General features: G+C 41.6%; 1 protein-coding gene across 1 annotated transcript in view; it reads right to left on the bottom strand.

The window, feature by feature from the left end:
* Positions 1 to 14,114, bottom strand: part of LOC148016237 (cytoplasmic 60S subunit biogenesis factor REI1 homolog 2-like) — a 29,278-nt gene extending 15,164 nt beyond the window's left edge. Inside the window, exon 1 of the mRNA XM_087664469.1 lies at positions 13,761 to 14,114. Coding sequence (XP_087520595.1) covers positions 13,761 to 13,865 — 105 coding nt within the window. The 5' untranslated portion in view covers positions 13,866 to 14,114. The remainder of the gene's footprint in view (positions 1 to 13,760) is intronic.
* Positions 14,115 to 17,343: the final 3,229 nt, after the last annotated feature.

The raw sequence follows: 17,343 nt of genomic DNA, 5'->3' as shown, positions 1-17,343 counted from the left end.
ATCGTAAAGACGAGGTCTTGGATAAATTTAAAAAAATCCTAGCACTTGCTGAAAATCAGACTAGCAAAACATTAAAGTGTCTTTGCTCTCACAATGGTAGGAAATATGTGTCCAAAGCCTTTCAAGACTTTTGTGACAGCAAAGGGATTAAAAGGGAGCTCACCGCCACTCACAATCCACCCCAAAATGGTGTTGTAGAGTGTATGAATAAGACCATCCAAGACAAGGACTGTACAATGCTATCACATACTGCTTTACCCCATGGATTAGGTTATGGGATCCCGAAAAAATGAAATTTGTGCACAGCAGTGATGTTATCTTCCGAGAAGATCGGATGCACAAACAGCTTGAAAAGATTAAGGAAGTCAGAAGGATTGTATTCCAAGAAGATGTACCGATAGGACAGCAAAGGATACCCAATAGATAGCGGCAAATGCCTACTGTAAATGTATCTAAAAATGCAAGGACTAATGTTGAAAATGATCAGTAAGATATTGCCCATGATGTAACACAAATTCGGTAAGAACATATTCCTTTGGAACAACCAAAACCAGCTGTACAGCATGCTGAACCTGCAGAACAACAAGCTATTAATGCAGATTTGCAAGCTAAACAGCCAACAAATCTTGATAATTGGATCCATAGGTCGACCATAATGCAAAGACAGCCAGATAGGTTTGTTCCCGGTGTCAATTATGTGGCTGATTACATCATGTTGACAGATTGTAGTGAGCCGTCATGCTTCAAGGAAGCAATGGACAGAAAAGACAACAAGAAATGGCATAATGCTATGCTGTCAAAAATGGAATCTCTCATGAAAAATGGCACTTGGAATTTGATGCATTTGTCTAAAGGACGGAAAGTGCTACCATGCAAATGGGTTTACAAAATGAAAGTCGCTTCTCTTTCTTTGCCAAGGTACAAGGCACGACTAGTTGCTAAAGAGTACAAGCGAGAACATGGAATTGATTTTGATGAATTTTTTTCTCCTATAGTTAAAATGACTACTTTGGAAACAAAGGATGCTCATCGACTGCCTAGTGGCCTTCCAAGCCCTACAAAGGCAAATGAAACCACATTGAACTTTTTTTAGGGGTTGAAAATAAATTTTATGGGTAGCAACCTATTAAGTAACAATGACCCAAAAGATGAGAGTAGGGATGGTACACCCAACACATCACAAAACAATACAAGCTTATCCATCTACTTGAGGATGTCATAAAGTATCATGTGAAGTATTGGACTAACTCACTATCGATACAACAGCGATGAGTTGAGACTAGGTTTGAATCCTAGGCGGAATGGAGGAAGATTTCCATAATTGGATAGACCGGAGGTCATCCATCACCTTAAGGTTTTGGAAACTAGATGGCTAGCCCAATTATGGAAAACTTCTAATTAAGCACGCACTGGCATGAACAATACAAGAATAGGTGACCTCCCGAGAAGGGGAGGTATAAGGGCCCCCGCCTAGTTTCTAACTTGGTATCAAAGCTCAAGTTACTGAGCTTGGGTGGCACTAGGACCTCAACTAAGGTATGGCTTGAAGGGGGTGTTGGAAATGCAATCCATACTTGCTGGAGAAAACTAGCTCACTTTTGATGCAACGGCGATGAGTTAAGATTAGGTTTAAATCCTAAGCCAAATGGAGGAAGATTTCCATAATTGGATAGACTGATGGTCATCCATTACCTTAAGGTTTTGGGGCTAGATGGCTTGCCCAATTATGGAAAACTTCTAGTATAACACACACTGACATGAGCAATATTGGGATGGATGACCACCCAGGAAAGGGAGGTATAAAGGCCCCCACCCAATTTCTAACTAAGAAGGATGGCGATGTAATCCACCTATGGAAACAACTTAGGATAAGTCCAATGGTGCTCTACACAACGGGATGCATAGTGCGCTATATGTTAAAGAATGCTCATATGGCAAGTGCCACTTGGACAATGTCCCTCCTAGGCAAATTGTTCACTTGCCAAAGTACCCTAGTACAAAGATAATGAAACCATGCAATGCATAGGAAAAGGTACAATAGGGGAGAAAACCGATGCTGAAGATAAGTGCCGAAACCTATAGAATACCAACAAGGATAGAAACCCCCTCTCAACCTGAACGGTGATGCCAAAGAAGAAAGAAGAGCTTGAGGATATTGATCTTCGTGTGATGCCAAGAACCATGTGGATGAAGACGATGAAGCATCCCTACTGAAGAGCAAGGATAGAAGTCACCACCATGATAGCGTAAAGAGAGAGATTGCACGAGTCACCACAAGAGGGGAAGCCTCCATACTAGCAGAAGAGCAAAACTCCAAGTAGATAAATCCATGAAAGAAACAGCGCACAACTCTTGTCTCTAGCTCAGGAAGGGCTCGTGCAAACCTGCATGTTAGCCCTACATTGAAATACAAAACCTTGCAAAAGAGATCAAAATCTACAAGCACAAAGGTGAGTAGTGAGATGCTCCAAAAAACAAAATTGAAAATAAAGAAAAGCAAAGCTAAGCGTAATGCAATGAGTATGTAAGTATATAGCAAGAGTCTATAAAGAAAAAGGCTAAATGTGTGGCCACCATCACATACAGTGAGATGGAAAAGTGGTCCTAGAAGGTGCAATGTGGATGCTCTAGGAAAGGATGCGTAAGTGCAATAGGTAAGCCACTAGCAAACCAATCAACCAAGCCTTCAAGAGTAGTGAAGGATATAGGCTACTAACGTTGTTCGTGTACAACATGTCCAAAAGCCATTGGGGTAGATAGAGCAAATGGTGCAGCAACAAGAGACGTAGCCCCACTGAACTGGCTATCCCGAAGTGGAGGCAATCACAATAATCAACTATGGTTTTCTAGGTGGAAGACCCTAGGCCTTGGTACAACAATCCTCGCCCACATGGCCTAACCTCTAGCAGTGTATGCAAAACCCATTTTCCTTAGAAATTTGCTGCCAAAGGGACTATGTTTCTTTTGTTCCATTGGAGGAAGAGAGGTCACCCTTGTTTTGGTTTGCCTTCACATCTTGCAAGTTATTGCCACTGTTGGTTTTTCCTCCTGAAGAAGAGGCAACCCACCCTCGCCCCTCTCAATAGATGTGTGTGGAGGACTTCTTTTGGACTTGATTGTGCAACTGTATGTAACACAAGAACTGCACTCAAACTCATAGAAGGTCCTAATTGTCGTTTAACTTTAGGGAGCCAATAGTGACAAAATCAATGAGTAACCGCCGATATTCGACCAACTTGACTTTCAAATCATCCCCTTTCTTAATGGAAAACTCTTAAAGCTCAAAATGAAAATTGATACGTCAAGTGCAATCTCGTGCTATATAGCAGTCAATGAGATGACTCCACTCGAATGCAAGGAGAAAATACTGCACCTCATAGTGGAACTCAAGAAGCAACCCCTCCATTAACTCAACAGTGGATGTAGCCTTGAGGACATAGAGATAGGGAACGCCCGTTCCGGCACATAGGAACGGATTAACGCGTTCCGAGGGGTTTGAGCCGAGGAAACGCTGGCAGAACATTCCAGCCCGTTTCCTGACCCGTTCCCTAGCCGTTCCCTAGTCGTTCCCCGTCTGGAACGGCTGTTCCAGTACCTTTTTTTTTTATTTTTTATTTTTAACTTTATTGGAGCAGGCGTTTCGCGCCAACTGCCCGTTTGACGCATGTTGCCCGCGCCGACTACTCGCTCATTGCCTGTCGCCCGTTTCGCGCACTCCCGTCGACTGCGGCTTTTCGACTGCACTCCCGCTCGCCTGCGTCCACTGCTCCCGCTCGCCTACGTCCACTGCTCCCGCTCGCCTGCACCGACTGCACTCCCGTCGACTGTCTCGACTCTCTGGCTCACGTTGATCCGATCGATCGCACCACCTGCTCGGCCTGCTCCGCTTGCCCTACCGACAGTCCCGCCGACTATCCCGCCTGCCCCCACTGCCTACTCCCACTTGCTCTCGGGACCCGTCTACCTCTCCCGCCTGCCTGGCCCGCCTCGCCTGCCTGGCGTGACTCCTTCCCGCGATCAAGTGAAGTCTCGAGGATCATTATCTCGATTCTCCCCCAAATTTGGGGCATTTTGGGTCAGACGTCAGTTGTTGGTAGTTGCCCCAAAATTTGGGCCTTTCTCAAGGATTGGATTCTAGAACTTGGGACTTAAATTTGGCTGCAATGTCCCCAAATTTGGGGCATTGGGATCCATCATCCCGTGATCTAAAAGAGCCCCCAAATTTGGGGCATTTTAAATCAGTCATTGTCCCAAATTTGGGAGCTGAAAATGCGCCAAATTTTGGGGCGTTTTCAGCAAGGAATTGCAGGCTGGAATGCCCCAAATTTGGGGCATTTTGAGTCAGTCATTGCCCCAAGTTTGGGAGCCGAAAATACTCCAAATTTTGGGGCATTTTCAGCAAGGGAATGCACGCTAGAATGCCCCAAATTTGTAGCATTTTCAATAAAAGGAATGCAGGCTGAAGTAGCACCAAAGTTCTAGCGTTTTTAGCATTGCTAAAAATTTAACACACACATGTTGAAATTTTGGCTGCAAATTTCTGCAATTTTATTGAACTTTACTGATTATTTGTCACTTTTATATAGATGGCAGCATTGGCATCTATGGGATCTTCATCATCCTCAGCAGGTACTTCATCAACAACTGGACGAAGTCGAAGCACTACTTGGTCATGGTGGGATGAGGTAGATGCAGGGCTGCCATTGAGAGGTGGAGGGGCTCGCCCTTGGAAATGCAAACTTTGCCCTTATGCTCGCACTAGTGGGGCTGATAAAGTGAGAGCCCATCTTCTACATGAGGAGGGGAAAGAGGTGTGTTTTTGCACCAATGTATCAATTGAGAAAAGGCAGGAGTTACTTGACCGCATAGCCACATCTATGGGGAATTCACATGCCAGGAGGACGCCAAATATAGCAGTGGATCCAACAACATGGACTCCAAGGCCAACAGGGCATGGTGCTTCATGCAGAAGACCACTAGGATTAGTGGCTACGCAGCCTTCTCGTGGGCCATCAATGGCAACAGGTCGTGGTGCTAAACAGAGTTCATTGCACATTTCATGGGAACCAAAGAAAAAAGAGGAAACAGATGCAACAGTGGCACGCTTTTTTTACCATGACCATATTGCATTCAAATCAGCCAGGTCACCCTATTTTTTAAATATGGTGACAAAGATTGCAGTGTATGGACCCACATATAAGCCCCCTTCATCAGAAACTATCAGGACTACATTGCTTCAAAAGGAGAAATAGCCATAGAGATTGCAACAGCAAATATTCGCAATCAATGGGCAAGAAATGAAGTGACATTGATAGCAGATGGATAGAGTGACACACGCCATAGGTCCATACATGGTGTTGTTCCATATTCTCGTGGAGATGTATACTTCATTGGTAGTCATGATGCTTCAGAGACTGGAAAGAGTGCAGATGTATTGGCATCCGAGTGGTGCGAGGCAATGCAAGCTGTTGGGGCAGAAAATGTAGTGCAGTTTGTAGCAGATGGTGAACCTACAAACAGGGCAGCAGGAAACATTTTAATGGCAATGTATCCACATATCACCTTTAGTCCATGCATGGCGCATTGCTTGAATAACTTGTTGAAGGATAATGGGGACTTGCCATGGATTGCATCTCTTGTTGCGAAAGGCAACAAGATTATCACATTTATATATAATCATTAGTACTTGCATGCTGAGTTTCGCAAGAGAAGTGGCAAAGAACTTCTTAAATACTCGGATACACGATTTGCATATAACTTTCTTATGCTTGGTCAATTGCACAATTGCAAAGGTGCAATTAGGGAGCTATTTGCTAGTGATGAATATGAAAATTGGACTGGGGCTGCCACTGCTACTGCTGTGTTATGTAATGCATATGTTTCTGATAGAGATTTTTGGGATGAGGTTAATCGCACCAACCAAATGGTTGATCCTATTATGCACATGTTGAGGCTTGCAGATGGCATGGATCCATGCATTGGGAAGATCTATAAAGGTATGGATAGCATGATTGAGAGGTTGGAGAGTTTGGAACCAAATGCAGATAGGTATGAGCAGATCAAGGAGTTATGCATCAGCAGATGGAATGAGTATGACTCTCCTATGCATACTGCAGCATATGTGCTTGATCCTGAGTTTCAAGGAAAGATGCAAGAAAGAGACCTTGAGGTGGTCAAGGCTTGGAACACATTGCTTGCAAGGCTTTATCCTAGCCGTGAAATGCAACGCAAAATTAAAAATCAGCTCTGTATATCGGCAAACATTAGGGATGTTTGGTACAGAGGATACACTAGAGGACAGGACAAATATTGGGGCTACTTTATGGTGGGAGGACTACGGGGCAAAAGCTCTAGAGTTACAGAGTTTGGCTATTCGTATTCTTAGCCAAACAATTAGCTCTTCTTGTTTAGAGCAACTATGGAGCTTATTCAATCACATTCACTCAAAGAAGAGAAATCGTCTTGGTACAATGAAGACGAATGACCTAGTTTATGTGAGCTCCAATCTTCGCTTGCTAGCTCGTACATCAGTTGCAAAGGCTGATTCTTTTATATGTTGGGAAAAAGATGACGATGAAGATGATGGTGATGATGATGAGCCGCAGCAGGATGAGCATTCAGGCACAGTGGAGCCATCTTCCATGAATTAGAGCACTTAGTAGCTAGCCTTTTGGAACTTTAGAGTATTGACTTGGAAATTGGAGCTCTTGTAACTTGGATCTTTACTATTTAGGCTTTAAAGTTTACTGTTTAGTGCATATTTTGTGTTTTTGCAATGCACACTTGTTGCCAGTTGGACTTATGCAACATTGTTGATTACAATGTTGAATTATGAATACGACAATCCATTGTTGGTTACAATGTTTTGAATCTTTATTATTGTTGAAAGTTGAAACTTGATTATTATGTCTCTAGAGTCTAATTTCATGAATTATGGTTGATATGATCTCTCTCTCTAGATTCTAAGACAAGTGTGACTCTCTCTCTCTCTCTCTCTCTCTCTCTCTCTCTCTCTCTCTCTCTCTCTCTCTCTCTCTCTCTCTCTCTCTACACACACACACACCCCGTTCCCATTCCCTCACTTTGGGCGTTCCCCCCGTTCCAGGGGGGTCCCATTCCCCGTTCCTGGTAACTATGCTTGAGGACTCTCCATTGACGGATGTGATCAAGGTGAGCTAATCGAGGGTTCAACATAGGCTTGATACCAACAACAAGGTTCCAAAGGCCCTAAGATATAAGCACTTATTGCATAAAGTTCAACCAAGTGGTAAAATTCGACCCATTAAAATGAGTCTTATCCGTGAAGACATTCTTGGCCCTTGCAACAAAGTGGTAGTACTAGGAAATAGAAAAGGTATGTAACGGGGATAGGATGGATAGAGAGGATAAAGTAGGGAATAGAGTACATTGGGAAAATAATCCCAGAGTACCCACCATGCATACAAGAAGTGTGTACAATGGTTCCAAATATGGGGATAGGCATACTAGGTATAAGCATGGTGACTGCACGAGGAGCTCGCGATGGAGGAATAGGAACCAGTGGAGTAGAGGGTGGAAATCCCTACATAGAAGGGACCCAAGGAATACATAACAACAATCCATAAGCAGAGGATGGATATCCTTGCATCTAAAAGGTCGTGTGGAAAGGGGTTATGAGTACCGAGGATGCCAATCACAACCGTTCCAGAGTATAAGGATGTGAAAAAATAGAACTATGTGGAAGGTACATTGTGAAAGGGTGGCCCAAACGATGCACCAAGAGGTGGAGAATGAAGGATAGGTAGATGGTGGGATAAGGAATGAGAAAAGACTACAAGTGGAGATGGAATATCCAACCCCAAGTGTGCTTTGAGAGGAAGTAGAATGTAATCCAAGATTTTGAAACGAAGATACGAGTAGATCAAAATATAGAGAAGATAGTGGTGGGATGGGAGGGCTTTGAGAAGTGTAGTCTATTTGCTCAAATGAAACAGATGGTAGAGATATACTTGATGAGGGGTATCTACTTGGAGAACCTCCTCTATTAAAGTTACTATATTGAAAATTATCCAGATCTTATACACCAAAAGAAAAAATAGAAGAGGATCTTGGCTCACACAACTCAAAAGGGTTACAAGAACCTAACATAAAACCTTGCTATGATGAAGGAGATAGATAGCCACATGTGCCAAATGTTATGGTCCCTCCAAGACTAGAGAGGGGGCAAATCTTATCAATCGATCCAAATGGAGTAGTAGCACTCATTAGAGCGGTGCAAACAAAACTGTACGTGATGCACAAGTACTTCAAACTCTTCCTCTATAAGATGACTAAAATATGGAGGAAACTCACAGAGGTAGAGGTGTGTCTATCTCCTCCTCCAGAACATAATGTTGAGATTCAGCAATCACACTCACTAACAGCCTCTTTGTATAGAGCTTCAGGGCCAAGGACATGCAGGCTTACCTATCCCATATGCACAATGGTGCCTACTGCAATTTCCTACTTTCCTATAAAGCATTGTACTTGCTTCCTTTTCTTAATGCAATGATAATACTCTTTTCTTTTCAGTGAAGTGTCAATGTCATTGTCCACATACACAAGATTGTGTTTATGAGTCCAAGTCTCAATCTTGGAACCTAATTCACTTGTGTAACAAATAGTGTCTTTGTCTTCTCCATCATGAGTCCACACTTCTCCTTCCACATCCACCATAACTCACTGCCATGTCCTAGATCCCGTATCTTTAACATGGTATCAGAGCACAAACGGGCATGGCACTGCTTCTCCAACTCCAGTTCACTCTCATCTAGCTCAGTTTGAGCTCAGTCCAGCTCAGGCCAAGTTTAGGACCTCATCTCCTACTCCTTCTCACTGCCCTACTTGGCAGCCATAGCCAAACCTGCTTCAAGCTCTTATATCTCACTCCACAGGTCAAACCTCTTGGAGCTTCCTTCTGGGAAAGCGTTCCGCTGCTTCCAGAGCTTCTTCTTGACACATCAATCATTGACTTTGGGCAAGCATAGCTCCAACATTGTGAAAATTCTCAATCTCTGCCCTATGTCTACCATAGCCAGACAAGACCTACCTCACTTGGAGCTTCCATAACTCCTCAACCATGCAACTTCAGCTCCTGATTCCTTCTAGGGGATTGTTCTTCTACTCCTTGCGCTTCTCCCTGGCACATCACAGAGGCACATTGGTAATCTACAGCCTTGGCATTGCAGAAATTCGACGTCGCTGCCCAGATCTGCGCCGTGTCTATTCGAGCCCTCTGCGTGCGCCGTGCTGTCCGCGATCTGGACGATTTCCATGGGGCTTTGATAGTCCTTGACATAAGCTTCCTAGACATGTAAAAATTTTTGAAAATGATCAACTACAAGTCCTGCAATCTGAAAAAAACCAGGCCCCTGTCTCAGAAACCCTAATTCCACCATAGCCAAAATCTCTCAAGCTTCTTTTTTCCTCATTTTTCTCACTCCTGACACTAAACCAAGCTGAAGGCCACTCTAATCCATTGACCCAGCATCAAATCAAGGAGGGGAAGGACCTGAGAAGATTGAAGAACGACCGAATGATCCCGAACAAGAAGAATCAAGCTCAACATCAACACTGACATAGTGTGTTTTCACACTGTCATTACCTGTGTCTCTTGACACATTGTAATCTGCTCTTCTACTGATAAAATCTCAAAATTCTGGTGTTGATTTGCTGCTGATCTTGCAACCTCAACATGGGAAAAGACCCTCCAAACGCTCGATTCAAAGGAGTCGGGTTTCACACTTGGCAAACCCACATCAAGCTCATCCTGATGAAGAAGGGTCTTTGGGCCATCACAAATGGCAAAGACAAGAAACCTCGAGATGCGGACCTTGCAATTACTTGGCAGAAGAATGATGACAAGGCACAAGCCATCATCAAACTGGAATTGGACGATAGCTACATCCATCATGTGGATGCCTGTGACACGTCCCATGACACTTAGGATAAATTGGATACCTTATTTGGTGCACAGTCAAAGTCGTCTAAGTATGGTCTATTAATTGAATTTTTCCGACTTGATATGAAGCCTCATACATCCTTGGCATCCCATCTGAACTACATGGAAAGCCTGCTTACTCAACTTGCAGGAATAAAGCTAAAAATGGATGAAGATGTTAGTATTGGTGTCTTGTTAAAAAGTCTACCTCCTGCCTACGATAATGTATCAACCACTCTAACCAATATGCATGATTCTCAACTTGTTGATATTAAAGCCTCTCTGCTAGAGAAAGAAAAGAAACCTAAAAGCAAAGAAGAGCCTAGCACTTCAAAGGATGAACAAATGTTATACGTAAACAACAGATACAAAGGTAAAAAGGAACCGCTCTTCTGTGACTTCTACAAAAGGACCGGACACACTGAGAAGTTCTGTCATGCTAGAAAGAGGTCCCAAAAGGCCTATCTTGCAGTTGTGAAAGAAGAAGAAGACCATGGACCAAAAGATGAAGATGAAGACCACCAAGATCGAAAGGACAAGACTCATCAGTCCTTCTACTCTCATTACTCTGATAGACTGTTTTAAAAGCCTTGTATTTCCTTGCCCTAATGCTTCTTGCCATAAGCTTTGTAAACTCCTCATGTAACTTGGCATTACAGTCCCTGTACACTTTGTGAGGCCCCTGTTACAACCTTTGGATGACCATCATGTTTTGTGCCCACACTTAGCCTTTTCTGCGATAGCCTGTGTCTACCATGTTTATGGTGTGCCCACAGTTTGCAGGTGGTTCTCATTACAACCTATACACACTTTGTGCCTTTCTAGTTGTGATTGAGGAGGGGTGTTGAGATTCAACAATCACACTCACTAACACCCTCTTTGTATGGAGCTTCCGGGCCAAGAACATGCAAGCTTACCTATCCCATATGCACAGTGGTGCCTACTGCAGTTTCCTACTTTCCTATAAAGCATTGTACTTGCTTCCTTTTCTTAATGCAATGATAGTACTCTTTTCTTTTCAGTGAAGTGTCAATGTCATTGTCCACATACACAAGATTATGTTTATGAGTCCAAGTCTCAATCTTAGAATCTAATTCACTTATGTAACAAACAGTGTCTTTGTCTTCTCCATCATGAGTCCACACTTCTCCTTCCATCCACCATAACTCACTACCCTGTCCTAGATCCCGTATCTTTAACACATAATGCCTTCTTAGAGCCTCCAATGATGGAGAAGCCTGATAGGGCGTTATAGGATTCCCAAAAGGAGATGCTTAAGACACCATGAGTAAGAATTGAGTCACATGCGAGTCGCACAATGACTAGCCTCCACAATCACCACAAGATACTCTTTAGAAGAGTATCAACTCTAATACCATGTGAAGATATGATAGGGTTTGCACTAAGGAAACACAACATATAAAACTAAGATTAAAACACAAAGACTAAGACAATGACAAGAAAAACTCAAACCTTAAACGCAAAACTCAAAACTCAAACGCAGAGAGAAGAAAATCTAAAGTAAATGAATGTTGTAAATGAATTTAAGAGTGTACAAAATGCCCAAGAACAAAGCAATGGGGAGTCAAAGAGTAACATCCACCAAAGATGGATCCCAGGTGTTGTGACCACCAATTGAAGTGACAAAAGCGAAAAAACACCAAACGTTGATCACCATAGTATGAGGAACCTGAGGCGACAACAAGGATGATACCTAAGGAAGATGGAGACAACAGAAAGCTGCAAACACAAAAATGGAGAAGCACACCAATTGCCACCAAGTCACGAGAAGACCAAACGTATACTACAAAAGATCACCTAATGGATGGAGAAGGGCTACCACCTATTGCTAGGAATTATAGAGTCCAAACAAAGCAACAAGAGGGACTAGAGATGACAATGATGCCGAATGCAACTAGAGGAAGGGCACCAAACAATGGGCAATAGCTGAGGAAGAAGGCATTAGGCACTAAAGGAGCTATGAAAGGAGTGGCAATAGTCGCAAAGGATAGACCACTACGCGTGTGAAGGCTACAAGATGAAATGAGCACAAAAAGAGTGAGAACCTGTAAAAAAAAGGGATAATGTTGAAGAGTGGGTAGGGCAGCCTGTCTATTTATAGATATTGAAGGATACCCCAAATATTAGGGTTTTGGGAGACCTCTAAACTCTTTCAAACCACACACAAATTTTGTATTTTTTAATTAATTAAGTGTTTTTTAGGGCTATTTAAAAATGCTAATCAACTATAAAGCATGTTTTAGCTCAACAACCTCCCAACCATAGAGCCAACGGGCTCACCCCTGAGCATGGGAGCTAGTAACACTCCCAAGTCATGATCACATCCCAAGGGTTAGCGTCCCATACCACTAATCCATATTGTCCCGATAAACAAATGTGTCAACCAACAGGCCAAGAGTCCAAGAGTAGTGATCACACAGTGAATATGCACAATACGGACTCGACTACCCTAACCTTGAGGTGCCCTTAGTGCATTCACACTAAGTAACTTCATGACCACAAAGACCAATGCTAGGAGTGCCCATCCAAACATCCAAGGACGTAACACTAGCACTCTCCCTAACCCACTGCAACAAGTGTATGGCTATTGAATAGCCTTCACTCCTTGAGCATACTATTACATCTCTACATCATTCTTTCTTCATTCATTTCACCATTCATTCTTCATTCCTCAATTGTATTTTTGTCTAGCTTCATTGTGCTCGTCATGTTTTGTGTTTCATCTAAGTTGATTCTGATAGTCATGTTTGTACACTATCTAAATATCATCACAAGAATTTATTGAGTTATTACAAGCATTGGGTTTTACAAGAGATTTATGTTTTCCATTTTCCCTTTCACATGAATGAAAGGCATTAACTCATGATATCTCGATGCTTCACTCATGCATTACTTGCTGCCACAACTATGAATTGACACAAAGGACAATACTTTTTCCATCTTTGATAATGCATCAATCATCCAAGCTCAAATCTCCTTCTCTACAAGGTGCTACTAGAAACAAAGAATCATACGTTATATCTCATCCAATCAGCTAACATCTTGTGGCAAAGCAAATATCTCTTTTAACCAAGATGGGAAACTATTTCCTAGGAACAGTTACCATTTGCATTAACCCATTTCTTTCCTTGTAACATGTGACCTTGCCTTGGTTTTCCAACTCTCGTAGACAATTAAGGACTACATATACACACGCTATGGACAATACTGAGTTTCTTTTGGTTTTCTCATGAGAGATTGATGAAAATTTGATCCACATGCTATGCACAATAACAGGTGCCTTTTCTTTGTCTAATGAGAGATTGATAAAAGTTTGATCGTAGATCACATCCAACGAGTCCCTAAGTTTATTCTATGCACTCTGACATAAGATTCTTGTGTTATTTGGTTGCCAGCTAAGCTGTGAAATTTCAATCAAGCAGAACTTTAGATGCTCTATATATTAGCTCCATCATGATTGGCCCTACTTAACTTCATTAAACCAAATGCTAACACTGGCCCTTTCGTCATTTCTTAACACAGTATGTCATCACTGTCAAACGGCACAAAGTCAGAAGGATGCTATGAAATCACAGATATTCATGTTATGATTGCGACAGAGCTCGAACATGGCCACCAACAAACAGCAAGAGAAGGAAGAAAAGAAAACCGCAAGAAACAGAAACATGTGCGTTCTACAGAAAGACATACGGTATTTTTCAAAATTAGGGGAAAGCTCGTCCCTGCGGTGGATATCAAATGAACAGTAAAGCAAACTCTCATGCACGAAAGGAGGACCGACCTTTCTTCTAAGGTTGTACTGGTGCCAGTCTGAGCGGTAATGGGACCTCTGTGCAGCCTCATCGGGGAAGTCTGCGTTGCAGGCGTTACAAGCCAGGACCGACATTTCGACGAGGCTAAATCAGAATGTGAGAGACGATGCTACGAAGCAAACGTCGATTCCCCTCTCGGATCTCTCTCTCTTTCTCTCTCTCTCTCTCTCTCTCTCTCTCTCTCAGAATTCCCTGCAGTAGGGTTTGCTCATGGCCTCATTCACCACGTCTGGCTACACGTCTGCCTGTCAAACCGACTCTGTCATGTCTATGTAGAACTGACTCTCTCTCCTATATTAGAACCTTTTGCAGTGCTTACGTTGAATCTTTTTTCAAATAACCACACACTAGGGAGCTGTTCTCATGAGAGGTTTTTAAAAGGTTTTTCCCAAAAACCAGAAACCCCCCAAGGTCGCATGGGGGGTTTCTAGTTTTCCGGGGAACAACCCCCTCCCCATCAGAAACCCCCCACAAGGATTTCTCCAAACCCTTTCCCATTTTTGGAAGAGGCTTCTTGCCCACCTCCACCATCCCAAATTTGGGGAAATGTCGCATATTTTAATATTTTCTTTGGAGTGGAGAGTGTTTGAAAACTCCCTATGTGTCCTTGATTTGTTTTTGAAAATGGGAAACTCACTAGAAAACTATTTCCTATTAGTAGCCCATGCGTAAACAGCTTCTAGCACTCCGTGCTAGAACCCGTCCAAGCACCAATTGTCAAGGCACTTGTAAACCAATGGGATTTCCCACCCACTTTGCATACATAGTTAACCATCTCCTATTCGTCTAAATCGTTATGATTCCATGCTAGACTCACAAAAGCGCAAGTGTTGGGGTAAATATCAAGTGCTAACGTATTTTTCATCAACATAAACACTAACTTCCACAAAAGGCAAGGATATGCATGTCATGCATGCAAGCTTTATGGTATGATCATATTGGAACTAAAGCACCGATGTATTTTTCATGTTAAGAAAGGGGTTCTCAATAAGCTCCTCTTTCTTCTATCTGAAATGAATAATTTGCAACTAAAAGAAATTTATTGCTCAATCCAAGAAAACGCAAAAAAATACTCAAAAGACCATAGCCGCATCTCAGTACAACATGTTCCTCATGGCACATGAAAGCCATAGCCAAGAACAAGAAGAAAACTTACAAATAGGATGCATGAAATACACCTCATGCATGATGGCCCTAGAAACAAACATTGATGAAAGGTGGGAGGAGAATCCTCAAAAGTCCCATAGAGAGATTTACAAATAATTGGTAAAAGATACGTGCAATGGCACACTCGTCCCTTTTATACTAAACCATAATTCTAGGTTAATACAAAGGCTTAGTATTAAAATTACTTCATTGAAAACTATCCCCGCCCAAAGGAGTTTTGTCCTCAAAATTGAAAGATGGTGCAATATACAATGGAAGCTCAAGGTAAGAAGTCCCACAACTTGTAAATCCTTGTCAGAGAAGCATCCACAAAAGTGTAATGAAGACTTCCAAGAAAATAGCACAAATAAAAGGCCAAAATGTGAAATTCCTATGAATAGTAAGGAATTGGATATATATGAACTAGAGAAGGTCATTGGAAGTGATAAATTTTTTAAAGCATCTTATTAGATGGTGTGGCCTATCCATGGAAGAGACTACTTGGCAACCGTCCTCATACCTTATTTCTTATCCATAACTCACACATGAAGATGATTGAATTCCCTTTGCAAAACAACTTGATGGAAGAGACTACTTGGCAACCGTCCTCATACCTTATTTCTTATCCATAACTCACACATGAAGATGATTGAATTCCCTTTGCAAAACAACTTGATGTATTAAAATTATGTGGTGAATTGAAATACCATAATTCGTTCAAAATTTTATGCTTTGAAAGATGCTTAGTGATATCTATTTTACAACACCACTTCATTTGCATAATTTGGAGCTATCTATGAAGAGTTATGGGTGTTTTAGTATAACATCCATATGAGGCAATTCCTCAAATTCTTTGATGTCAGGACCCACATTCTTCTTTAGTTGGGAGACATAAAAAACAACATGAATTCATGTTACAAAAGGCAATATGAGCTTGTAAGCAAGATCCCCAACTCTTTGGATGACTTTGTAAGGACCATAAAATCTATGAGCTAATTTGTTATGTGCCCCTTCAAGTGAAGTATCAAAATTTTTGTGGCCTCCTTTGAGTGAAGCATACCTAGACTTGAAAACCTTCAAGAATACCCAATCTCCCACTTCAAACTCCAAATGCCTTCTTCTCTCACCAGTATAAACTTTCATGATATCTTGTGCCTTGTGGATATTATTTTTACGTAGGTTTATGAGCACTTCCATTTTCTCTAACATGGCATTAGCTTGAGGATTCACATTATCATGGAAATGGACTAAGGATACTTGTGCTTTATAGCCATAAAGTGCTTCAAATTGTGACATACCAATGATCACATAAAGGGTATTATTATAGCAAAATGCTGCGAGGTGTGACCATTGCTCCCAAGAAGTTTGAGTATCATTAAAAAAATGCTTCAAATAAAATTTCAATCATTTGTTGACCTGCTCAATTTATCCATTTGCTTGAGGATGAAAGACAATACTTGGAGTCAAAGTGGTGCTCATTGAAGTAAACAAGAATTTCCAAAAGTTTCCCTTGAACTTTGTATCCCTATCAAACATAATCACCAGCAATGGAAACCCATGAAGCTTTAAATTTAGGCCATGAATTGCTCAACCATTTGCTTTACTAGATATTGGATTTTGGTAGATATGAAATGCGCTGATTTGGACCAAAATAAAAATACTATTAAATCATCCATGCTTGGTGGTAGAAAGCCCCACAATAAAGTGCATGCTAATATTGGTCCATTTGCCATGAAGAATATGCAAAGATTAAAGTAAACCACCCAGCAAAAGAGTGGAATCCTTATTTTTTTGACATGGTAGACATTAGGAAACATATTCTTTAACATCCTTCCAAAGTCATTTCCAATAGAAGCTCCACATGTATCTTATCAAATGTGTTGAATAGTCTAAGGTATCTCACAAATGGTGAAGAATGCAGTTCTTAAAGGATTATCTCCTTAAAAATGGTTTGAGACATTAAGTAAACTCTATTCTTAAATCAAAGGAGACCATTGTGCCACTTGAAGTTTGAAAAATTAATCAAACTCACCTTGCTATGATTTTTACATAAGCATGGCTTCATGTCCATCCATCAAGTACTCCTCTTGGATGTCATGTATCTAATCCTTGTGAACATTAGATATACGAAGCATACCCACATGCGTGAAGTGCATTAGCCACACCACCACATTATTATTATTAGCTATATAAGAGATCTCAAAATCGTAGCTTTGTAGAGTGGCTAGCCATCATCTTTGCTTCTACGATAAATTGGGTCAAGAAAGAAAATACTTCCGAGCTCAAAGATCACTCTTGACCTTGAAATGGTTGCCATAAAGGTAACAATGTCATGACTTAATAGCATAAAGAATATAACAAGCATTTATTGCTCATAAAGACGAAGTCCTCTTTTGTTGTAATGAA

This window comes from Lygodium microphyllum, chromosome 23 (genome assembly GCF_053477565.2).
Source record: "Lygodium microphyllum isolate KBCC chromosome 23, Lygodium_microphyllum_v1.1.10, whole genome shotgun sequence".
In the NCBI taxonomy this organism is placed as follows: Eukaryota; Viridiplantae; Streptophyta; class Polypodiopsida; order Schizaeales; family Lygodiaceae; genus Lygodium; species Lygodium microphyllum.
The sequence above is the reverse complement of the archived record's forward strand: the minus strand, read 5'-3'. Positions and strand labels throughout refer to the sequence as shown.